Source organism: Clytia hemisphaerica, unplaced genomic scaffold, assembly GCF_902728285.1.
Source record: "Clytia hemisphaerica strain Z4C2 unplaced genomic scaffold, Clytia hemisphaerica genome assembly, whole genome shotgun sequence".
Classification (NCBI taxonomy): domain Eukaryota; kingdom Metazoa; phylum Cnidaria; class Hydrozoa; order Leptothecata; family Clytiidae; genus Clytia; species Clytia hemisphaerica.
In genome coordinates this window covers 404562-428207 of record NW_027104166.1, presented here as the reverse complement: position 1 = coordinate 428207, position 23646 = coordinate 404562, and the positions used below count along the sequence as shown (strand labels likewise).

Here is a 23646-nt window from a genome sequence, read left to right as displayed (position 1 = left end):
GTCAACAATCAATCGAACCAATCTAACCTTACTCGAACGCAATCGAATATTAGCGAGTTTATGTATGTGTGTTTTTCAGCGACGGAGACGGTAAGGTTCTAATTTGAGTAGATCCTGACCAGTTGAGGACGACGGTAAATCAGCACTTTTACCGTCCTCGATTTTGCGGGGCGGAATTGCGGGTTTTTCCAAATCGCTTCAGTCACTCTACCGTCCTCAAAAGTGCAAATACATAAACTCGGTAATAAATACATAAACTCGGTATTACCCAGGAATCGGCCGTTCGATTGAGATTCGATTACGTTCGACAATCGAATCGCAATTATTCGATCGCGTTCGATTACGTTCGATTGGCTCGATTGCGATTTTTGTTCGAAGTTGTTCGATTGACACCGTCTGGTTTTTACTGTGCAGTGTGGTGTGGTGTGGTGGTGTCTGGTGTGGTGTCTTGATTTGACTGTTTGTTTTTGGTTTTGGAATTAGAAGTTTTCAAAGCTTGTTTTAAAGGTAAAGACGTTTTTGCAATATAGAAAAGTGGTACGTCTCTTATGCCGCCAATAACATGCAGGATGTTTATTTTTAAGAATTTTCAGAAATTTTTTACTTGTCTCACTCTCCTCTATCTCGTGCGCAATGGGCCATTCCTGTTTTTATTCGTTACCCCCCAATGGACGACATGGAATTTCCGTAGCAAATTGCTTTCAAGAAAGTCCCGAATTTCCGTAACAAATTTACAAAATACCTATCAAAACCGTGGAATTCCGTCTGAAAATACCATGTAGATATTCTGTGTGCCTTTCTGCTCTCCCCCCTTTTCGGCCACTTGTGTTTAAGGTTCTGATATATGTTTTGTATATCAGAGTTTAGATGCAAATGGTTTGTTTTGATATATATCCGCACCGGACTCTTGGGACAGCCACAAACTCGACCACGTATCAATGTTTTGATTTTTCAAGCAGGGATTTCTGTAGAATGATAAAATATGGCTTGGCTGGAATCGACACCATAACAGCAGTGCTCATTCTCATGCATATTCAGTGTTGCTCGAATCCCTCAGGTCCTTGGTTAGAAAAAGCTATACCTGTTTACTTTTTTCTTGCCAGATTCAACAAGCCATCAACCAACAAAATTAATACTGACATCAAAAAATTCACACGACCTTTCCACTAGACACTTCTAAATTATCTGCCATTATGAAGATGTTCCGAAATTAACCAATCGGGTTTACAATCGGAATTCCTCTGGGAGTAAGCGAGTCGGGAAATGTAAAGTTATGTAATATAGGTAATACATAATTTTTCGGGGGGTTAAACGTATAAATAAAATTGAAATGGTTTGTTTTTTTCTTCTTTATGTATTTAAGTTTCCATTATCAAAATTCTAGAAATACTAGTTTGTAGACCATATTAGAAAATGGTTATATATATTTCGCAAAATAAACACTTACAAAAGCTATTACTTACTATTTTTACCCCTGCTTTTTAAACAGCGTCTTCTATGGGCGTGATATCAGGCGGAGATAAAACGCCCTCAGCGTAAGATTCTCGGGTCGTCTTATTGTTTGTTCCTTTTGTCGATTCTGTCGGTCCTATTGTTCATGCTAAATCCATACACGATGACGTCAATGTTTTGGGGCATACCTCAAAATAAAAACAAAAAGATTATCATATTATTTTTGCATGAATTACGCTACCTTATACGTCATTATAAAATTATACAAAACGAAAGCGAGTCTAGGCCGCCCGTCTAGAGCGTGGGCCCTAATATTTTTTCTCTCGCGGTCTTCAGGGGAAAACAAAAGTGATCGATATTCTTCGAAGGAAGAATTTGCCAAACAAACCCCTAGACAAAAAGATGTATTTTTATCCTCACTGATATTTAAGGCCTCAGTTCTTCCACATGGACCTGCTGTATTTTTGCTCCACCACCCTCCCCAGCATCTTTTGGGAAGCTTCCTTTTTTCTTTTTTATGATCAGCGTATATGGTTTTAGTGATGCCCTTTTTTGTCAATGTCAGTTTTATTTCAGTATTTACTCATGTTTTTGTTATTAGTTTGTATTTTTATGCTGTATTATTTTATATGTTTGTGATTTGTCCTTTTAAGCTTAGCTGTGTACTCATTTTTATTTTTTTCTAGTTCCTGTACATATTTTGTTTGTGCCGTTTTCACTGTTTATTTCAAGAACTGAAAACACCATGTAGATATTCTGTGTGCCTTTCTGCTCTCCCCCCCCCCTTTTCGGCCACTTGTGTTTAAACCTAAAAAAATCATGGAATTCCAAAATACATTAATGCAAAATTAAGTAAAATTCATCGAATGTCGATACTTTCTCTTTAAAGTTTGCCTGGAATTCCGTGCCAAAATTTATTTCAAAAATTGATGTCATCCATTAGGGGGTATTATTTTTTTTCTGGAACGGCCCAATGGTGGCAATGGGCTGTTCCAGGAAATTTTTTTTACCCCCCATCAGACAACGTGCATTATTTAAATTTTTCTAGCCTTGGAAATAATTTTTCTTTTCCAGTGGTGATCGGAAATTCCGATAAAAATCAATGTATATACTATACTTTTGCAAAATGCATCGAAAATTCCACTTTTTTTGCCTTTTTTAATTCAATTGCCTATGGAAATTCATACATTTTCTTCTCTCGCCTTGGAAATTTTGAATTTTGGTGAAAACTTTTGCCCTCTGAAATCCTGTGTCGCCCGCCCCCCTGTTACAGACAAATTCTGGAATGGCCCAATGGTCTTCGAAATAAAAAATCAAACATAAACAAATAAATACATACCAAAGTTATCAATCAATCACTAAATTGTATCTCCCTATCACGTCACAGATTGTTTATATAATATGAGAAATGTGAAGTGTTATTACTTATATTTGAAAAGAAAACTTTAACGATGTAGTAATCACTAAAAAACTAATTAGCATGCTTTCAACGAAGATGCCCAAATCACAACAACATTTTGCACGCGAGGAATTTTTTAGTAGACCTTTTTACTGTGAACCGAAAATAATTAAAGGAACCCGGTTTCCTTATAAATCTGAGAAGGAACCGGGTGTGCTAGGTGCTGCGCCCAGAAGTTTAACGCAGCCTCTTAGCGCCTAGAGCGGGTGCTTGCAATAAACAATTTAAGGACAGGGAAACCAGGTCGACTAAGCGCGCGAATTATTTTTATCACGTGACTTGAAGTGTAATAAAGTTGTAAAATTTTAATGATGGACACAAGAAAGTTACGAGGAAGTTTGCATGCGTTTCGTGTGTTGTGTGAAACTGCTTATAATTTGGCTGTTTTTTTATTGAAAGGATTGCAATGTTTACTGAACTTCTAGTTTGATGGATGAACTTGTTCGTTAAGAATGTCAGCCAATGTGGTACATTTCAAAAGCTAAACTATGACAGGGGAAAATGCAAAAAAATCAGGCGACAAGCTGTATCTGGTGCCCAGCAGTGCTCAGCGCTTTTGATTTTAGTATAAAAATTTCCAAAGCGCACCCGCGAGTACTCATTTTCAAATTTTGAAAGAACAAAAAGACATATCTTGATGATTTTTTATGCAAAAGAAAGCTGAATAAATTCTTTTGAAGTTGGAAAAAACACTCATGCTAAAAAAAACATTTCCTTCCTGGAGAGAAAAAATCCTGTTTTTGTTACTGCCACAGATGTGAGGGTTGGTCTAAAAAGCAGGGTAGCCAATTGGGATAGCCAATTTGCCACACATCCCTTCTTTTCAGCGCCTGTGGCCTTTCAATGCCTTGCCTGGCGGGCAGCTGTAAAATCTTGACCTTCATTACACCTATTTTATTTGTTTCAATCTGTGATCCTAAGGTGCAGACACTACCACGAGTGGTCCTAAATCCGACAGCCCTGCCTAAATCCGACCCCTCAAGTAACTGCTATGAAAAAAAATTCTATGTTTACAAACATTGCCTCTCCAAGTTGAACAATAAAATATAGCGCAAGACCTATCTAAACAAAACATCTAACAAGATGACTATAATGTCAAGTTGTCAATTAAAAAATGTGATAAAAAAAGTGTGAGTTGTAAAAATAATCACCTCTATTATTCTGAATCTGTTGCTTGTGTTTAAAAGGTTATCAATTTTGTAATAAAAAATTATGTTTAGTATGAAAAACAATAACTGCTGGAACCAATTATTGAGAATTACAATTTTACCAGCTTTTTAGCGATTTTTTGCCTCGCTAACCCAAATCTCGCAACCTCTTTACCTTAAAGAAGATCGAAATTAGAGTTTTTCAGCGTTCCGAAAAAAATGCATAGTAGAAATTTTTTCATCTTCACAGGATCGATTCTCAACAACAAAATACATCTTTTGGTCTTTGGGTTTGTTTCTGACGTTTTTCCCTTAAAGAATATCGATCACTTTCCTTTTCCCCTTGAGTGCGCGAGAAAAAAAATGATTAGGCGAACCCAAAAAAATTTTTTGTTTCCGGTCCACCGGCCGGGTGAAAATTTATTTCGTCGTCACCAGGCCGCATTTTTTTTCGTACATCATCGTTAGGGTTAGGGTTAGTTTGTTTGTTTGGAAAACTTTCGTGAATCAGTTTTTGAGGCGTGTGATTTATCGCACGTGATATTTTATATTCTACTGTAAAATGCACGCCTAGAAATCACTTGGAATGAAGGTTTTATCCTGATCATTGTTATAGAAATGAAATTTTATTCATCTCAAACTAAACCCTGCATTGTTTTTGTTAATTCTTGCTTGCAATTCAACTTTTATATACAACTTGGTTTTTATAAAAGAACCATGCTGATTTGTAAGTAAAGTAAATAGAAACATTCACAAAGTGGGGACTTTTCAGTAAGGAAACAGTTTTGTTTTTATAAAAGGAATCATGCTGACTTGTGAGTAAAATAAAAAGAAACATTCATAAAGTGAGGATTTAAAAAATTGGGGAAATGTTTCTCTCACTCTACTTTTTTCTCAAAAAAGTTCACTTCGTAATCAGTTTGGAGCCTTTAGCAATTGAAGATAAATATTCAAAATGAAAGAGAGTGTCCAGTTCTTAAAGATATTGTAACACAATTGAAAATATAAACGATGAAAATAAAGTATTTGAATAATCGCACGCCTAGACCACTATAAATCAAAATCTAGCCGTGCGATGATCACACGTGAATTTTTCTTATGCCGAAGCCTGTAGCGGTGTCAAGTTACTACAGATTTAAGGTAAAGAAGACCATCATTTTAACTTTTACGAGTGCTTTAAAAAATCGAGTTTTGGGATCGAAATTTAGCAAAAAAAAATTTTTTGCAGCCGGCCGGGTGAGTGTTTTTTTCGTCACCCGGTGGACCGGAAACAAAAATATTTTTAGGGTTCGCCTTAGCTCGGGTTCTCGCGCGGGCAAATAAAGATGAGAATCTTGCACTGAGGGAGCTACATAGTGTCTATTTTCTGAGAGATAAAAATAGTATATTGAATATTATTAACTTATTTATTTAAGTATTTTTGAGGGCAAATTGAAATATGGTAAAAAAAAAACCAATGATAGCAGTTCTGTTTATTCCTCAAACCCCCGGGAAAAGCTTTTTTGCAGACTTAGCTATTTTACAAATCTCGGAAAACAACTCCCATAGGAATTCCGATACACAACCTGATTGGTTAATTTCAGAACGGCTGCAAGAAAGTCATCATAATGGCAGATAATTTTAAAAGTTTCTGAGGAAATGTGTGATGTTATCGATGTTGATGGCTTGTCGATTCTTTAAAGAAAAAAGATAACAGGTATAGCTTTTTCTAATCCTGGAATATCAAGGTTCCAGCTACACTGCATTTAGCTACACTACAATTATTGTTATTTGGTTCAATTGGTTCAGTGTATCAAATCTTTCAGTTTAGTTGACACTATGGTATCTTCATTGCGTCACATCGAAAGGTTTGTTTTTATTTTAGTTTGTATCTTTGAAAGACCCCATCAAATTTAGGCAGGTCTGTCAATTTAGGGCCACTCACAATATCTTTCAGACACTGTACTATTTTCTTTTGAATTTATTTTAAAGTTTTGGAAAAAGCAATGCTTGTATGCGTGTTTTTAATAACATTAACCTCATGGATCGCTGACAACCATGTAAACATTTTATTGAGCTCTTGTCCTAAATCCGACAGCCCTGCCTAAATCCGATGGTGTCTTTCAAAGATACAAACTAAAATAAAAACAAACTTTCATTGTGACGCAATGAAGATACCAAAGTGTCAACTAAACTGAGAGATTTGATACACTGTTAGGACCACTCACGGTACCTCTGATATACATCATAAATCATTCTATTTGATTCCAATCAGTCCAATTGCTTTTAAAGCAGTAACCTGATTCTCATCAATTTGTTCAATGGCCTACCCATTGATCTCAAAGCCCAAAAGGGGCTAGATCTGGGGGGGGGGGACTTGATTCAAAAACGACCATAGTTGCAGGCCAAATTAGGCCTTTGAAATCTGACCCTTACAGTACAGAGAGACAGTTTAGTCAAATTTGGGTGAAAAATATAACTTTTCTTAAATTTTTATTTAATATAGAAGAAAATAGGGATATTCTGGGAACTAGCATTCTAAAAATTTTGGTTAGATAGTAAAGGGTTATAAAGTTATGGATTGTACATTCTTTTCAACTTTTTAGATGCTAATGTTATCTTGCTTTTAGAGCTTATAAAATGAGTTTATTTCAAAGAGCACAAGCTAGATTGAACAACAAAGAAAATGAAATTGTCTTTGAAGATTCTGATGAAGAAGAGGTATGACTTTTTGCTTCTTGGCTGTTTGATATTTCATATTTCAAATCCCAACTGTATATAATTTCTAAAATCCGACTTTCCTTCTTATTTTTGCAACATAGGCTGATATTATAGCGAAATTATGTATCAGAGATTTTCTACAGCTACGGTTGCGGAGCTGCCCATGCGGGTCGCCACCAAAGTCGTTGTCTACTTTGCTCTGTATGGGAAAAACACCAAAACACTGTATAAGCAAAGTCGACATGATGCCGTATATACGTCAAATATCGAACTTGCTTTCACCCGCCTTTACTTGCCTTACTCCTTACTCTTATATTACTCTGTCGAGAGAGAGGCTACATAATCTAATGATTAATGCACATTTATATGGATTGGTGTAAAACTTGGATCCCATTAATACGGACTACTTCATTGGTTACATAAATTCTTTTACTAGCATCATATTGAGGATACTATTTTTGTCAATTTTGCCTTTACAGACATCATATTTAAAGGATGCATCATTATAACTTCAAGCAGCTTCAAGGTCTTCAAATCTATGCTGTGGGGAAGGTTTTATCCCTCTTGAAAAAATTTCTTTGATATTTTGCTTTGTGAGGGTGGGGGCTATGTTTCTAGAATTTAGACGGGGGCTATTTTCCTTAGCCCCCCCTGAAAAATGCTGGGGGCTGGACCCCTTGCACACTATGGTAAAACTTGCTGTACAAAAAAAACAAGACGACTTGAAGTCGAAAATTTCGCCTAAAGTTTAAACTGCATGGGAAAAAATAAGAAGTAGAGATGAAAGCTAATCTGAAGTCTACTTTACATCGAGCCTTGATGAAACAATTTTATATGAACAACGAGACTCAAAATCGCTAAAAAGATAAGATCAAGTTACGAACAATGGTTGTTTAATTCTTAAGAACTAATAACTGAAGGGCATATCACCATCTATAAAGAGTTATTAATTTGATTCTTATAGAAAAAAAACCTTATCAGGGAAAACTTCGTCGGGGAAAAGTGACGAAATTTTGGCCAAGTGACGAATATTGATCCCCGACGAAAATTTACCCCAGCCTTAATGCGTTTACCAACTACCAGCAGGTGACGAATATTTTTCCCCGACGAAGTTTTCCCCGATAATGTGAATATGTTCATATTGCGCGCGATCCCTTGATTACTTAAGAACTAATTACCGAAGGCTATATCACAGTCTATCAAGAGTTATTGATTTGATTCTTATAAAGTATATGCTTATAAGAAAAATAAATATGCTCATATTGTGTTCCATCCCTTGTTTACTTTGTAAGAACTAATTACCGAAAGGTGTATGCCTGTTTATCAAGAGTTATTGATTTGATTCTTATAAAGTGTATGCTTATAAGAAAAATAAATATGCTCATATTGTGTCCCTTGTTTACTTTGTAAGAACTAATTACCGAAAGGTATATCACAGTCTATCAAGAGTCATTGATTTGATTCTTATAAAGTATACGCTTATAAGAAAAATAAATATATGCTCATATTGTTCTCCATCCCTTGTTTACTTTGTAAGAACTAATTACCGAAGGCTATATCACAGTCTATCAAGAGTTATTGATTTGATTCTTATAAATATATACTTAAAAATAAGAAAAATAAATATGCTAATATTGTGCGCCATCCCTTATTTACTTTGTAAGAACTAATTACTGAAAGGTATATTACAGTCTATCAAGAGTCATTGATTTGATTCTTATAAGAAAAATAAATATGCTAATATTGTGCGCCATCCCTTGTTTACTTTGTAAGAACTAATTACCGAAGGCTATATCACAGTCTATCAAGAGTTATTGATTTGATTCTTATAAAGTATATGCTTATAAGAAAAATAAATAGGATCATATCGTGCGCCATCCCTTATTTACTTTGTAAGAGCTAATTACCGAAAGGTATATCACAGTCTATCAAGAGTTATTGATTTGATTCTTATAGAGTGTGTGCTTATAAGAAAAATAAATATAATCATATTGTGTGCCATCCCTTGTTTACTTTGTAAGAACTAATTACCGAAAGGTATATCACAGTCTATCAAGAGTTATTGATTTGATTCTTATAAAGTATATGCTTATAAGAAAAATAAATATGCTCATATTGTGCGCCATCCCTTGTTTACTTTGTAAGAACTAATTACCGAAGGGTATATCACAGTCTATCAAGAGTTATTGATTTGATTCTTATAAAGTATATGCTTATAAGAAAAGGAAGAAAAAATCCAAACTGTGAAGCTAAAGACACAAAGATATATGACGTAATCCAAAGAAAACCCGTGAAAATCGTCCGTGGTTATACGAGCGTGTAATTGATAAATTAAATTTAGTGAGTTTGTCCACCGTATCGAGTACTTTCGTTTTCTAATTTTTTTATTACACCGCCGCCGCCGCCGCGAAAGGCTATCGTAATACTTTCGCTAGGCGAAATTAACAATGTTTAATTTAAAGGTTTTGTTTTTAAATAAGAGTTATATCGTTTGCTTACTCATCAATTTTAATTTACAAGCTTTTTGATGTTAATTTGACACGGTTGAGGAGCAATATTGGTGAGAAAGAGGAAAAGAAGACATTTATTTAGCAGCACAATATAACAATAGGGAGACACTGTCCTGATGTGAAAAATGTGCTTGATATGAAACGGGAACACTTATGTAAAAATAAAACCTTTATGGGAATAAATTGAAATTTTTTATAAATTATATCTTTCCGTCAGGACTCTGAGAGTGACATAGACGATAACATTACACTAGACGAATGTATGGATATGGTGCAAAGGAAATCTCAAGATGTGAATTCAAGTTTCACAAGAATCAGACAGCTTCACCAAGAAGGGATGAACAAAAACACAAATCTGAAAGAGGTTTTTTATTCATTTTCCCATGGGGAGTTTCCAGGGAAAAAACCCGCTTACATCTATGTTTAGAAAGCTCTTTTTTGCTTCTATAGATCAAAAAAGTTATTCTGACTCCAAATTCTGCATATTTCACCAAAATTTCTGTACTAATTTGCTGTGTAAAATCCACGCAAAATATTGCCTTGAACACTGATAGATACATAATCTAAAATAGTGAGATGCCTTGGAGTTTTTACAAGATACTTCACTAATTGGTCATTTAAAGTGATAGAGATGACGCGTTCTTTAGAAAAAGTAATAAGATTATTTTATTACATCTTAACGACCAACCAAATCAAATAAAAGCTTGTAAAAACTCCAACTTGTCCCAAAATAGTGAAGTATTGAAGCACCGTGACGTAAATTTTGAAGTTGCTGTATCTATTTTTTTACATCCTTTTCTTCAGGTTTTGTCAAAGAGGATACAAAAATCTAAAGACAGTCAATTGCCGGATGCGGGGTCTTCCTCGGAAGCGACCAATGAGAACAATCACGTGTTTTCTGAGCCTTCACAAGACTCCTTAATCTATCCCAATAGCGAGAACTATTCTTGGAAGACTTACAGTACAAGCAGTCAATCACAAAGCACCTATGCCACGAACAGCCAATCACAGAGCACCTATGCCACGAACAGCCAATCACAGAGCACCTATGCTACGAACAGCCAATCACAAAATAGCATTGATATAGTAGAAAGCCAATCACAATACACCTTGGAAATGGACAGTCAAGGACAAGAGGTTCCTGTTAAAAAGAAGAGAGGCAAGCTGACGGATGAGGAAAGGAAGGTAAGAATTTCACTCATTCATTCATTCATTCATTCATTCGCTGTCGATAAGAGTTAATTTAATGACGCGAAATGAAAAGCTTGGGGTGGGTGAGATATAATTGAATGTTTTTCAACTTAATTTCTGTATCTTCAAAGGGCCCCCAAGTAGTTTCGCGAGTGTACAAATGAGCTTTTTCGTTTTTTGATTGCTTGAAAATCGAGAATAAATGTGCGACTTCAATCGGGTTAGTAAGGTGGATTTCAAAAATAATTTGCGTGAATGTGTGAATTTTGGGTCTGCCTGCCCTTTTCCAAGTGATCCTTATATTAGAATGTCTTTAAAATTCTTATATTTTCTTTTGAATTTATCTGACAGAGAAGGGAGGAGGTACGACTTGAGAAGAAACGACTTCGAGAAGCAGAAAAAATTGAACGTCAAAAAAAACGAGAAGAAGCGAAGTTGGAGAAAGAATTACAAAAAGAAAAGTTGAAAGCTGAAAAGCAGGTATACTTTAGGCGTACAAACTTTCGCGAGCAGAAACTTTCGCGATTTTCGCGAATTTTGGCCCTTTTTGCGAAAGTAAATGTCTTTAAAAGTTCTAGGAATGGCCATTCGCGAAAGTTTATGGTCGCGAAAAATATTTTTCGTTAAATTCGCGAAAGTAAATGTCGTGAATTTCGCGATTTTTCGTCCTCGCGAAAGTTCGTACGCCTAAAGTATTGTGTGTGGGAAAAATATTTGGGAAATTTCGCTATGAGAAAGAAATTTAGCTTGATGTCAATAGGAATCGAACCCGGGGGTAAAATCAAAAAGGGGAACTAAACATTTTTTTGAAAATACCTAAATCACATCACATACTTCCAAGGAATGACCTCTGAAAATATTTTTCTCTAAAAACTTCTCTATCAAAAGATATAGCTCTTTATGTTTACAGAAAATCTAATCTTTTTAAAGCAATGCGTATTTTGTTAGGGGAATAGGTCGAGCCATCTGTTTGACGTAAACACGTTCAGAAAGTAATTGGAAAAGCTCTTACTTTTAGTTGATAGAGAACCTTTAACTTTTTTTGTGTAGCCATAATTTTTTATCCACAAATGGTTTAACCAAGACACAGAATTCATCAAAAAGCCATTTTTGAGTGAAGTAAAACTATGTTTGAACTTTCGAAAACAAGTGAGTGAAAAGGATTTTAGAGTCGATTGAAAAAATTGAACTTTTTATTGGAATAAGCTGACAACCCCAAATTAGTCCACGTAAAACTGAATCCTTCCTGAAATCAAAAATGATTTTACTATCTTCCTATTATTTCTTGTTCACGAAATATCAAGCTTTAATTTGATGAACATACACAAAATTCATAGAAAATTATGAACGATATGACGTCACAAACATGTGTAAAGTGGGGGTTCATTTTAAGGCCTGTTTCCATCGATCGCGCGAGCGTGCACGCTAGGGCAAAATTTCCTAAAATAGCCTATTGACGTCACGAATTAAATTTTCTTGTACACAAAAAGTGTACGCTCTTGTACGCTTTTGTGCTCTTTTCTACGCTGAAAATTTTCAACTTTGTTGAGCGTACAGGAGCGCACATCTCAATTGATAATTTTTCAACCAATCAAGAAAGAGAAAAACTGCTGAGTAAACAAAAAAATGTAAACATACAGATTGTGTATGTTTTTGATGGAAATCAAACATTGATCGCGCGGAGTGTGCGGCCAAATCTATTTTAAGAATTTTGGCCTAGCGTGCACGCTCGCGCGATCGATGGAAACAGGCCTTACAAATTATACGTTTTTTAAAGAAGGTTTTATACAAAATAGGAAAGACATTGAGAGTGGAAATTATATTTTTCGAACTTATACTGTGTTGTGTAGTTCTTGGGGAGACAAAAAAGCATGACCTCAAAAAATGTCTAGTTCCCCTTTAAATTATTCTCTCTAAGAAAAGATTCAAAAATTTTTGTAAATTATTTTAATTTCGTGAGAAAAAATTGTAAAAAAGTCGCGAAAGTCTCGAAGAAAATTTTTCAAAAATCAGTCCCTCTATGGGTCGGTTTTAGGTTCCGTCCGCACATACCCCTCATCCGCCAACCCGAGTACCCCCCCCCCACCGGGAATCGAATAATGTTGTTGGGTGATGATGTCTTGTAGCCTTTTTTGGAAATATTTACCGTTAATCTTAAAATTCTAATCCACTAAACTTTATATAGACAAAGTTTTTAATCAAAGTTTTTCGAAAGTGGTACCCTAACGGTAGCATTACTCCATGTGGGTGAACACGAAAAGTTTGATTGAATTATAAATTGACCCACATCGAGGAGTGCTACCATTTATAGGGTACCACTTCTCAAAAAACTCTGAAAAACATGACGGATAAAGCCTAGTACATGGAATATAAAGGTCAGTGTGTTAATCCGAACCAGAAATGAGTTTCTGATGTTTTACGGGCCAGATGGACCCTGCTTATACTAAAACTGGAGAAATAATATCGAATTTCAACTGTTTTGAATCTTTGTAGAGATTTTGCATCATTGACAGAAATATACTTTTTTTTTAATTCAAAGATTTTGTACTGATGTACACTGTTCAGCATCATGATTAGAGGAAAAATTTACCTGTATCGTACTAGATAGGGTAAAACCAGAATAATGTAATGTACTAGAAATAAGCGGTGATGAGTTCTTTTCATGCATCGTGTGGCAAATCAATATTTTTCTTTTCGCAGGCTGCTACCATGAACAAACGAAGCGAGCGTAAAGAGGAATGCATGGGGGTAAGTGAATTATTCCATTTCTCCGCCCCTGATAGGAGGCGTCCTTTGAAATTTCCACTAATGTGATAAAACTACAGTATTTTGGGCTACAACATTTGGGGAATTGGTCAGATTTGGCTAGGGAAATTTCGGAGAAAAAAATAATTTCCCAATCTCCATCGGCTTCAAAGTAAGTAATGTAGTAATAATGTAATTTCTTATCATTTTTTGACTCCTGAAATTTTTAACCCCGGTTTTTTTTAGAAAATTATTGCGGTGGTAGATCCCAGTCTCATTGAAGGAGCCAATGGAGCAGATATATTGAAAGGCTTGCAAGATCTCGGTGTGAGGTACGAAATCAAAACGCTTCCGTTCCCATCATGCATTGGGTGGATGAAAGAAAATGCAACATACAGTGCTGATGGTAAAGCGGTAAGTGGAATTAGATCAGACGGATTTCACTCTCAGTGAAGTATATGAACATGCTTTTCAGTCTCAAAAACTCTGCCTATTTCACCAAAAAATTTCAAGAATATCTGCTAAATCTGCTGTGTAAAATCCTTTTTTCCGTCTGATTTCCTGTCATCCTCATTCATTCAGGATCTATACAAATCAGAAGCTAACCTTCTCTGTCGCAGAAAACACGTTTATAAACTCGGTACTTTAAAGAGGAGTGCAGTCTAGTACTTTTTGATAAAATGCTACATAACAGATGAGGGTTAGATGGAGTGCTTTAAGTTTTTCCAAGCAAAAAAAAGCGAAAAGCGCAAAAAATATTGTTTCAGAAATCTGCGAAGCTTCTGATTGGTTAAGCGCTGAAATTCTATTGTAATGTCACGTGACCTCGGTAGGATTTCCGACCCAACCACGGCACACTTTTCAGCCAAAGTATTCTGTCTAGCCCTTTGGGTTTTATAAATCTGTGATGGTACTGTACATTATGAAAACCATCTTCATCGACCATAGGTAACCAAAGATGTTCACTTTGAAGAAGAACAACAGGTGCTCCATAAAATGACTGCAAACGAACTCGCTTATCGAGTCAACAACGAACTAGCTGTAAGTTCTTTTTTGCCACCAAGTGTGTTCCAGCGAGTTCACAAACATCACTAGTTCATCGCACTGTTCTGAATTTATTGTACGAGTAAGTTGATTCAGAAAAAAAGAAGTTCTTTTAACCCAAATCTTTTGATCTCTCACAGTCTTTGGGATTGGTTTGAATTTTGAATCTTTTGCTTACGCCGATTGCAATCTTCTTCTGTAGATTTGTGGAAAAGAATATTGCAAATTGACTCTATTGCATCCCGCTAAAGAGTAGTCTGAATCGCAGACCTCTACAAAACCCCATGTAGTATAGGTCTGCTTAATGATCTACCAACCGCTTTCCGGTTCGGTTTTTTTAATTCCATGTATTTTACAGAATCTGTGCGCGCAAAAGCGATCGTTTCGAACGTTTTCATTAGAATGTTTACATTCGAAATTCGAATTCCAGACCAGAAAAACAAAACAGAAAGAAAGATAAAAAACAATCTGATGCGCGCATTTTGTACAGTCTGTAAATTTATTTTTGACTTTTGCTTTTATAAGATATCTGGTCTGTAAACTTATCAACATTTTTCCTTCAGCTCTTCGGTCGAAGCTCAGAAGCAGCCACCGACCTAAAATTTGCAAATATCTGTTCTGATTTGCCAGCTGGAAGGATTTCCACGAAATTAAGAACAGTTCCTCGTTTTCCAGGCGAGAAATTTTTACTTCAGAACAGTTATATTTTTCCAGCTAGGAGGTAAAAAAACTTTCAGAACAGATACGAAATTACCAGGCGATTGATTTTACGCGAGTTAACTGTTCTTATCTACCAGGGCTGACAAAATCTTATAAGAACAGATCGCTAAATTCCAGCTTGACATTGAAGGACTTTTAAGAACAGAAACTTAATTTCCAGCTAACAGTTCGAACAGATCCACAATTTCCAGATGTTTTGTAGAACAGATGGAGAATTTTCAGCTGCCACTCCACGCAACCACATTCAGGATTTTTTTTAAATTCCCTCAGAACAGATAGGAAATTCTTAGACACGCTATTTATAAATATAAGATATCAGACTATTTTTTCATAAGAACAGATCATATTTTTCCAGCTGGTCCCAATCTTCAGTAGAACAGACCATATTTTTCCAGCTGGTCCCAATCTTCAGTAGAACAGACCATATTTTTCCAGCTGGTCCCAATCTTCAGTAGAACAGACCATATTTTTCCAGCTGGTCCCAATCTTCAGTAGAACAGACCACTTTTTTCCAGAAGACTTTTTTCTTTAGTTCGGTAAGAACAGACCGCCATATCCAGGTGGAACGTGCCTTCAGAACAGATATTTTGAAGTCCTCCTTCGGTGGATGCTTTCGGAAGCTCAAAAACCCAAAAATACAATTACAAATATGATTATGAACAAAAAAGTGAAAGAAAACAACCAAAAAAACACTCCAATCTCTTCAAAAGAATTGAAGCCAAGTACATGAAAAAGATAAACATAAAGGCCACACAGTATCGAAAAGTGAAATGTCAAAGCTGAAGAAAAGTTCTTTGTTTATTTTAACATTTAACAAGGGAACAACAAAACTCCCTTTTGTAGAATCATAAAGAAGTAATATTCAATATAACCCCCAAAATGTACTCAGGGATTTTTCGAAGCACTTTTTTACTACCGTATACCGGCAAAAATACTCGATCCAAGATTGGGTTATGAAACTCAATCCGAAATATAAAAAAAATTTTACAAGAAAAAAGTTTCAAAGCAGTTTTCTCAGAAATGCCAATTGTTTCTTTTTAATCAGTATAGAGTAAAGACAACACTACTGGGTCAGAAACCGTTCGATTCGGACACACGAACGCTTTTCCATTCGTGACGAACGCCCTACAAAAAAGTTTTATTGAAACCGTTCACGACGAACGCTTATGCTTTTTAACCCGTTTGTGACGAACAGCTTAAAAAGAAAACCATTCGTGAAGAAAGCTTACGAAAACTTGAGATATGAAACCGTACGCGAAGAATGCTTTTCCGTTTGCTGCGAATGCTTTTAAAGAATCATTCAAAAAACCGTTCGTCACAAACGGTTTAACATACAAAACAAATGGATTTTAATGGGAAAAGATTTCTAAGAAAATTTATTTCGCATTTACTTGGATTTTTGGAACGGGGGAATGAATTTACTTATTGAGTTACTTCTTTCATTAAAGTTTTTTTCAAAAGGATAACTTTATAGAAGGGGTCAAAATTGAAATAAGAATCATTACAGATTTACAGCAAAATTGCTTTAAAAAACTGTTCGGGGTCGATGAGGTATAAGGAAACTTTAGGAACTTTTCTTTTCAAATCAAATCTTCATTCCGTCTAGAAAGTCAAAACATTTCAAAAGGATAACTTTATAGAAGGGGTCAAAATTGAAATAAAAGTCATTACAGAATTACAGCAAAATTGCTTTAAAAAACTGTTTGGGGTCGATGAGGTATAAGGAAACTTTAGGAACTTTTCTTTTCAAATCAAATCTTCATTCCGTCTAGAAAGTGAAAACATTTGAAAAACAAAATCAGACTATTTCATTCATTCGTCGGAATTTTTCAACTAGCAAAATATAGTTTCTAACCTCGTTAAGAAGCTAGCTTTTGAAAGTTACACATAAAGCTATAGATAAGAGTGACCTTGGGACAATACTCGCTACAGTAATAGAGAAAGTGGTTAGTTTGGTAAAAGTGGACTTAGAAACACTCTTAAAAGTTACGAAGAACGCGATTTGATAAAAGTGATCTTTGAAACACGCATAATTCGATAAAGAATAGAGTAAGAGACAGGGGTGTATGTGAGATTTGTTCTTGATGAAATGAATTTTTAAGAGAATCCTCATTATTACTTGTAAATTCTTTTGTAGATTTTTTCATAAAAAAAATAGATTTGTTGTTATTCCTTCTTTTGCTTTTGCCACAACTCTTTCTATTTAACTAATCGGCCCTTTTTACGCCGGCCCTTATTGGCGTGATTAAGGGCCGGCGTTAAAAGAACCGGCATAAAATGGGCCAAAATCTTTCTATTTTTACTTAAGCGGCGTTAATGTATTCACGTTTGGTTCTTGTTTAAAGCAATCCAGGGCCAAATTTGGAGTAAAAAATTTAGAACCCCCCAGACCCCCAGCTCTAAATCGCGCTCGCTCCGCTCGCGTTTTGTTGCGCATCTGAAACTCAATCTAATTATATAAAAACGGTAGTATCTCAAAGTGCTTGAAAAAATCCCTGGGACTGTATATACATAACTAAAGATACCTTGAAATAATCTGCAACATATTTGTAGAACTGACAAAACAATTATCTGGAGCCAAAGTGATCAACGAATCCAGTGTGGTAAAAAATTATACACTCATACAAGTCCAAATTCAAGCATTAAAATGTAGTTTTATGAAACAAAATTTTGTTGGTGCACACAGAAGATACATCAGGGCACTTAAATTTAATAAATCTGATTTCTCATCTTTTACAAAATCTCCACATTAAACAAGAAAGGAGGAAGAAAAAGGAGCAACCTTCCTTCCGCCTACTTCTTTTTCGAAATCCAAATATATTTTCCAATCTATGATTTGGTGCCTCACAGAAAATTTAAACATTACGTAATGTTATATTTGTAGACACTCGCCAGCTAAAAATGTCTTTAGCCGTATATCGGCTAAAAGCGGCAAATCTCTGGACAAAGGAAATATAGCTTATTAAGCATCCTCTATAAGGAGCACGAATCCGTTAGTGGATGCCAGCAGCCTAGCTAAAGAGTGATTATACTATTATTCCAGTTAATCTTTTAATGCATGATGAAAGGACCCCTCAACCCTAAACAGTAGGGAAGAGGCTTTGCTGATAACCTGATTTTGGAAGGTTGTAATAAATTTTGAATAGAATAGAACCTAGGGTATAAAGGGAAATTGACTATCTTCCGAACTATGCATAGATATAGAGAAGTTTGTATGATACACATACTTTTTATAGGCAACTCCAATTTAAGGATCAGGGGTTGCTTAGCATTCTAACTCATTTTCTGAAAAAAGACCCTGATTTTATACCTTATTTTATGCTTATTGGGTCAAGGTCTATCGTTTGCCATGGTAAGATTATCTAAAAGGCTTGTACTTTACGAGATAGTGAAAAAAATTTGGCATATTTGAGTGCTCGAGCCTTAGCAAAAAAAAGTGTATACGTTTTGAAGACTCAAAATGCTTCTTTTATTCACTTAGGAAGAAACTGAGGAAACTCTATCACTGCTGGTCAAAGAGTTGAAGAAAGGATTTCCAAATAAAAAGCTGACCATCTTGTTGACTGGTTTAAATACTTACTATCGGTAAGTGAAGAACTGATATAAATAGAAAAGCAGGTTTTTTTATATAAAACCGATGTTTTTTCATAAGAAAGTCTTCTGTAGAATATCAAGGTGAGATTTCGGGACAAAAACAATAATAGTAAATTTAGAGCCCTGGTCCTGTGTCCAAGGTGGTCAGTACAACGTGGTCGAAGATCCAGGGTTGTCCAAAGAAATGGGAGAAAAAAATCCAAGGGGGTCCTGAAAAATTCCAGGGGGTCACCTTTTAAAAAAAAGATCTCCTCAACATAGGGGGTACACATTTTTGGAATAGCCCAATACAATACTCATATGAAGATAATACAGTTACCTTTGTTAGTGTGTGTGCGATCTAGAACTGAAAGATGTTGAACTTTTCATCAACGGGTTAAGATTTGAAAATTCTGGTACAACCGATCCGACGTTCTTCTTATATTATTCTTCTAAATGACATATCTTAGAATGGAAAAATAATGTTTCTTTAAATCCAATATATTATCTTTTAGACTACACAAGACGAAACAGAATCGCGACTTTCGTGCACAGGCGCTAGGCTATGATGAGCACGCGGGCAAAAAGAGAAAGAAAAAGAGTGACAAGGTACCTATACTACAACAAGACGAAATTGAGGGACTCTTGGTTCAAGTACAGACGCTGTATGACGATATTTTCATCAGGAAATGCGAAGAGACGAAACATATTGGCGAGTTCATTGTTTCATTCACGCGGGCCATCGCTGAAGCACCCTTTAAGTAAGTCCTAGATCGAATCATCATGTGTGAGGGCGTTACAGTCTGGTGAACTGTCTATTCCCCAAGTTCAATAAATCAAACGCGTTTCTTTCACCTCTCGTAGTATGTATCACGTTAAGATAGTTTTTCGTCCTCATTACCGTTTCTCAAGTTTTGTCGACCGGGTTGCTCAATCGACGGTAGAGCAATCCAATGGTTGTGCGCTCAATCCCCGGTCACCGCCAGCTCGGCGAATGAGCAGCTTAGATTGGGTAATCTATCTACACCTCAGCATTCAGCATTCATTCATTCCCGACAACCACCAGATAAATATACTTGCTTACTGAAGTTTGGTTGCTCTTTTTTTTCTTTTTCAGAAAAGAAGCGAACTCTTCGTTGAAATTCTGTTCGATTGGTCCTAGTGATAAGATGTCAATCAAGGTAAGTTTTAGTTCTTAAGAGCTTTACCTAGTTCATGGGAATGATGGGTCTATTCCTGCTAATTTTCATAACGGAAAGGGAGGTACAAATAACGTGAACCCTCCGATTTTTCAAAAAAAGCTTTACATGGAAAGGGGAATAAGATTTTTCTTTTCGATTAAAATGGGGGTTCGTGCTTTTAAGGGGGACCCAATAAAGGTGGTCGCAGTAAAGGTGGTTGACAATAAAATGGTCAAAATATGTATCAATCTCATATTCGACTAACGAATTTGGTATTTTTGAACAGAAATTATGTCGATGCAAATAGCAAAATTTTCGTATAGAAATCTTAAGCTTTTTGCGTATTGTAACACAGTATTGTACTGTAAGTAGTGGGGTTCGCGATATTTCAAAAATAGGGGCGGGTTGGCATTATAAACGGAGTTGAGACCCTTCTGCAAAATATGAATAAACATTTTTAGTTTTCCTTTAACTGTTAAAGAAGTTATTTCCGCAAAAGAATGTTTTCAGAGTTCTTTGGTTTACTGATTTCTCGTTGTTTCACTCGAATAGGTCATGGACGATGGAGATGGTATTTTACAATTATGGAACCAACAACTTCAACAGTTTTTTGGCGTTCGACACGAAACTTCTACCGTCATCACACAACAATACCCTACGCCCCGCTCACTTGTACAGGTAAAAGAATTTGTATGTGAATGAAATCATAAACAGTTTTTCAAAGCCATAAAATGAAATGAACTTTTTATCCATTGGAGCTAGAAAGAGTTCATATTTGGTACAGAGATACTTAGGTATATAGTTATTTTAGAGATACTTTGAAGCCTCCTGATTCATGTTATATAGGTATATAGTTATTTTGCCCTCTAGAAGTTGGTAGCTTGTTGAAGGCAAAGCACCATGTTTTTTGCTGGTTTTCTCACTCAAAAGGGCAGCCTTCTAAGACCTATGATTTGATATGCAATAATCAAATAATCATACCTCTGTATATCTGAAGTATATCTAGTCCAGTGTCTCTACGATTCACTTGGCAAGTGAATATACCTTCGCCCGGGTCAACCCATGCCATGTGAGGGAAATTGAGTACCATTACTCTGATACAAGAGTGTGGGGAGATTAGACAGACATTGTGACGTGCTGTTGCACTCATAAGGTTCGGTCTCGCATGAGCATCGCTCTCCCAGTGTCGTTCGAGTGTTATGGTATACGCCATGGCTTGGTAGCTCGCGTCTGTCCAGTCGCAGTGTCTATCAGCGCCGCGATTCCTACTCCTTCGTGGGTAGGACCCATCCCGAATGCATTCGGAGGGCTCATATCTATCTGTATATCTGAAATTTAGAAGGCTTCAAAGTATTTCAGACCTTTCACTAGAAAGTCTTGTTGTTTGTAAAAACAAAAATTGACAGATGTGTCAGGGGCTGTGGTCAATCCCATCCACTGATGGGCTTTGAGTCGAGTTTTGGAACGCAATGTAGACGAATCTATATTACGCCTTAGCGAGAAGGATAATCAACCCACACGTACCACTGCTTATAAGACACATGGGTGAAGGATCTAAACGACGAAAACAGTTTTCGTTGGAACTTCTCTTGTGGTTAGTAAAGAAACGCTGTGAATAGTACATTGAAGAAAACCATATTTCGTCTATTAACATGATGGTTTAATATTTGTCCAATCAAAATTTCCGTCTTAACATTTCTGTGTTCTGTTCATGGGGGAGTTCTTTTTACAAGACAAGATTAATATTTCAGCTTCGCTTCAAGTTTTGTTGATGCAATAGTTAACAGAAGATATAACCAGCGCTGATATAACTATTCACACGTTTCTTTATAAGAACACCCAACACTTTTAAAGCTTTTCGATATTCTTAACTTTTGAGTTTTAAGCCAAAAAATGTTCCCTAAAATGTTCTCATTTTCACAATTTTGTAAGATCATAAGTAATTGTGTGTTTTAGAGTCGACAAAATGGCTCAAAATGTTCTTGACTTGTTCCTACTATTTTGGCCATCGAAGCCTTATAGTTAAAAAAAACGTGTACTCGCGATATACCACCAATCCTTTCTTGGTCAAGCAACCAAGCCGTTGATGAAAACTTTTTTGCTAATGCCATAAACACGGCTGTTCAATATTAGTGCTTTCCCACGTGGGCCTTGATCTCAATCCTCAATTTGAGTTCTTGAAGAATATGAACCCAGCTGACACACAACGTTGTTTCAACGTTCATCTAACGTTCACAACGTCCATATAACGTTAACTGAACGTTGAAACAACGTTGTGTGCCAGCAGGGAAGATTCAAAAATAAAGGGAAAAAGGGAATATTTAAAAGTTAGGTAAAGTTATTTAAAAAATCACTGATCGTGAATCCTCTATAGTTTGTTATTTGTACCCTGTCAGAGACCAAAATCATCTTTCATATCGACCTATATGTAATGAACTCTTTATATTTCACTTCAGGCTTACCAGACGTCGCCATCGCCTCATTTGATGCTTCAAGATATTGAGGTATAGATCATTATGTATCACTATTGGACTTAATACGAACCTATATATCTCATCCTTAAACGCTGAGATGAGCTTTTATGAGTTTGACATTTTGAAATTTCAATTTCATTTTATTTACAACAGCACTCTAAGGTGACGAATAAACGGTTATTAATTTCTCGGTTATTTATTGCCAAGATCGACTACATATGGTTAAATAAACGGCAAATTACGAATGCGTGTATTTAATGCAGGGTTCTTTACAGGAGCAAACTATTAGGACCTTAGAGTATCTGCTTATTTCTTTAAAGGAAGGTTCAGTAGGCAAGGCTCTTCGTAATTCCCGAGGTATACAAGAATGCCTTTGAAAACTCATCACTTTCTTTCATGATCTCCAGGTGCGTCGTGGCGTTGGAGTGTTACAGACGAATCGAAGAGTAGGTCCCGAACTTTCGAAACGCGTTCACAAATTGATGACGTCTAGGAACGGGGAAGAACAAGTGGCGAAGTAAAAGAAAGGCTTTCCTCCTCTGTATCCATTATTCGATGTTTGTGTAGAATAAAACTGCTCGGCAAACTAAACTTCTACAAAAACGCAGATTTTCGTACTTTATAAAATCAGATAAGGGCAATCTACGTTTGTTTTCTGGACTACTTTATATTTTCATTACAGCAAAGCAGATTATTATACAGTACAGTAAATGTATCATATTTATATTTTATCCGTGTACATACTAGTGTATATTTTTATAAAAAGCTAAAACATATCTTGAAGGGTAAAGAAAATTCACCATCAATCGAACATAATGAAGCTTGTTTACGGTTTTTTTATAAGTAATAAGAACATCAAAAAATTTTGAAGCCTTCGGATGTTCTTAACTTTTTTGAGATTTAGGGCTAAAAATGTTCTTAGCATGTTCTTATATTTACCATTTTTTGGGTATTTTTGTCTGTGTTTTCCTAAGAAATCCGATTTTTTAGAGTCCCCAAAGCCTTAAAATGTTTCTTAACTTTGGCCAAAAAAACGTGTATGATTGACTTTATGAAATATTTAGACAAACATCTTTGCAAGTGGTAATAGTCCATGGATTGTTAAAGACTGTTCATTTAAGTTTTCCCGTCTGTTGTTACAGGTATTTATCATCTCTCCCTACACGGTTTTTTATAAGAAAATCCAAAATTTTTGAAGCCTTAGGATGTTCTTAACTTTTTGAGTTTTAAGCCTAAAAATGTTCTTATTTTCGCCATTTGTTGACAGTGTTTTTGTCCATTTTTCTAAGAAATTCAGGTTTTAGAGTCAGCGAAGCCTAAAAATGTTCTTAAATTGTTCTTGACATTTTGGCCATCGAAGCCCTATGTTCTTAAATAGTTTGTTCTTATAAAAAATGTGTATGACCTCTCTCAATAAAAGACGCTTTAATAAATAAACATGTTAGCTTA

General features: G+C 35.7%; 1 protein-coding gene across 1 annotated transcript; it reads left to right on the top strand.

The window, feature by feature from the left end:
* Positions 1–6668: 6668 nt before the first annotated feature.
* On the top strand, positions 6669–23011 carry LOC136814211 (probable crossover junction endonuclease EME2). The gene is made up of 13 exons (XM_067070727.1): positions 6669–6759; positions 9487–9633; positions 10074–10454; positions 10812–10940; positions 13161–13208; positions 13452–13619; positions 14154–14246; positions 18451–18554; positions 19058–19303; positions 19660–19723; positions 20276–20401; positions 22180–22227; positions 22605–23011. Exons 1-13 carry the CDS (start codon positions 6679–6681, stop codon positions 22716–22718), a joined length of 1749 nt encoding a protein of 582 aa, XP_066926828.1. The 5' UTR covers positions 6669–6678; the 3' UTR covers positions 22719–23011.
* The last annotated feature ends 635 nt before the right edge of the window (positions 23012–23646 follow it).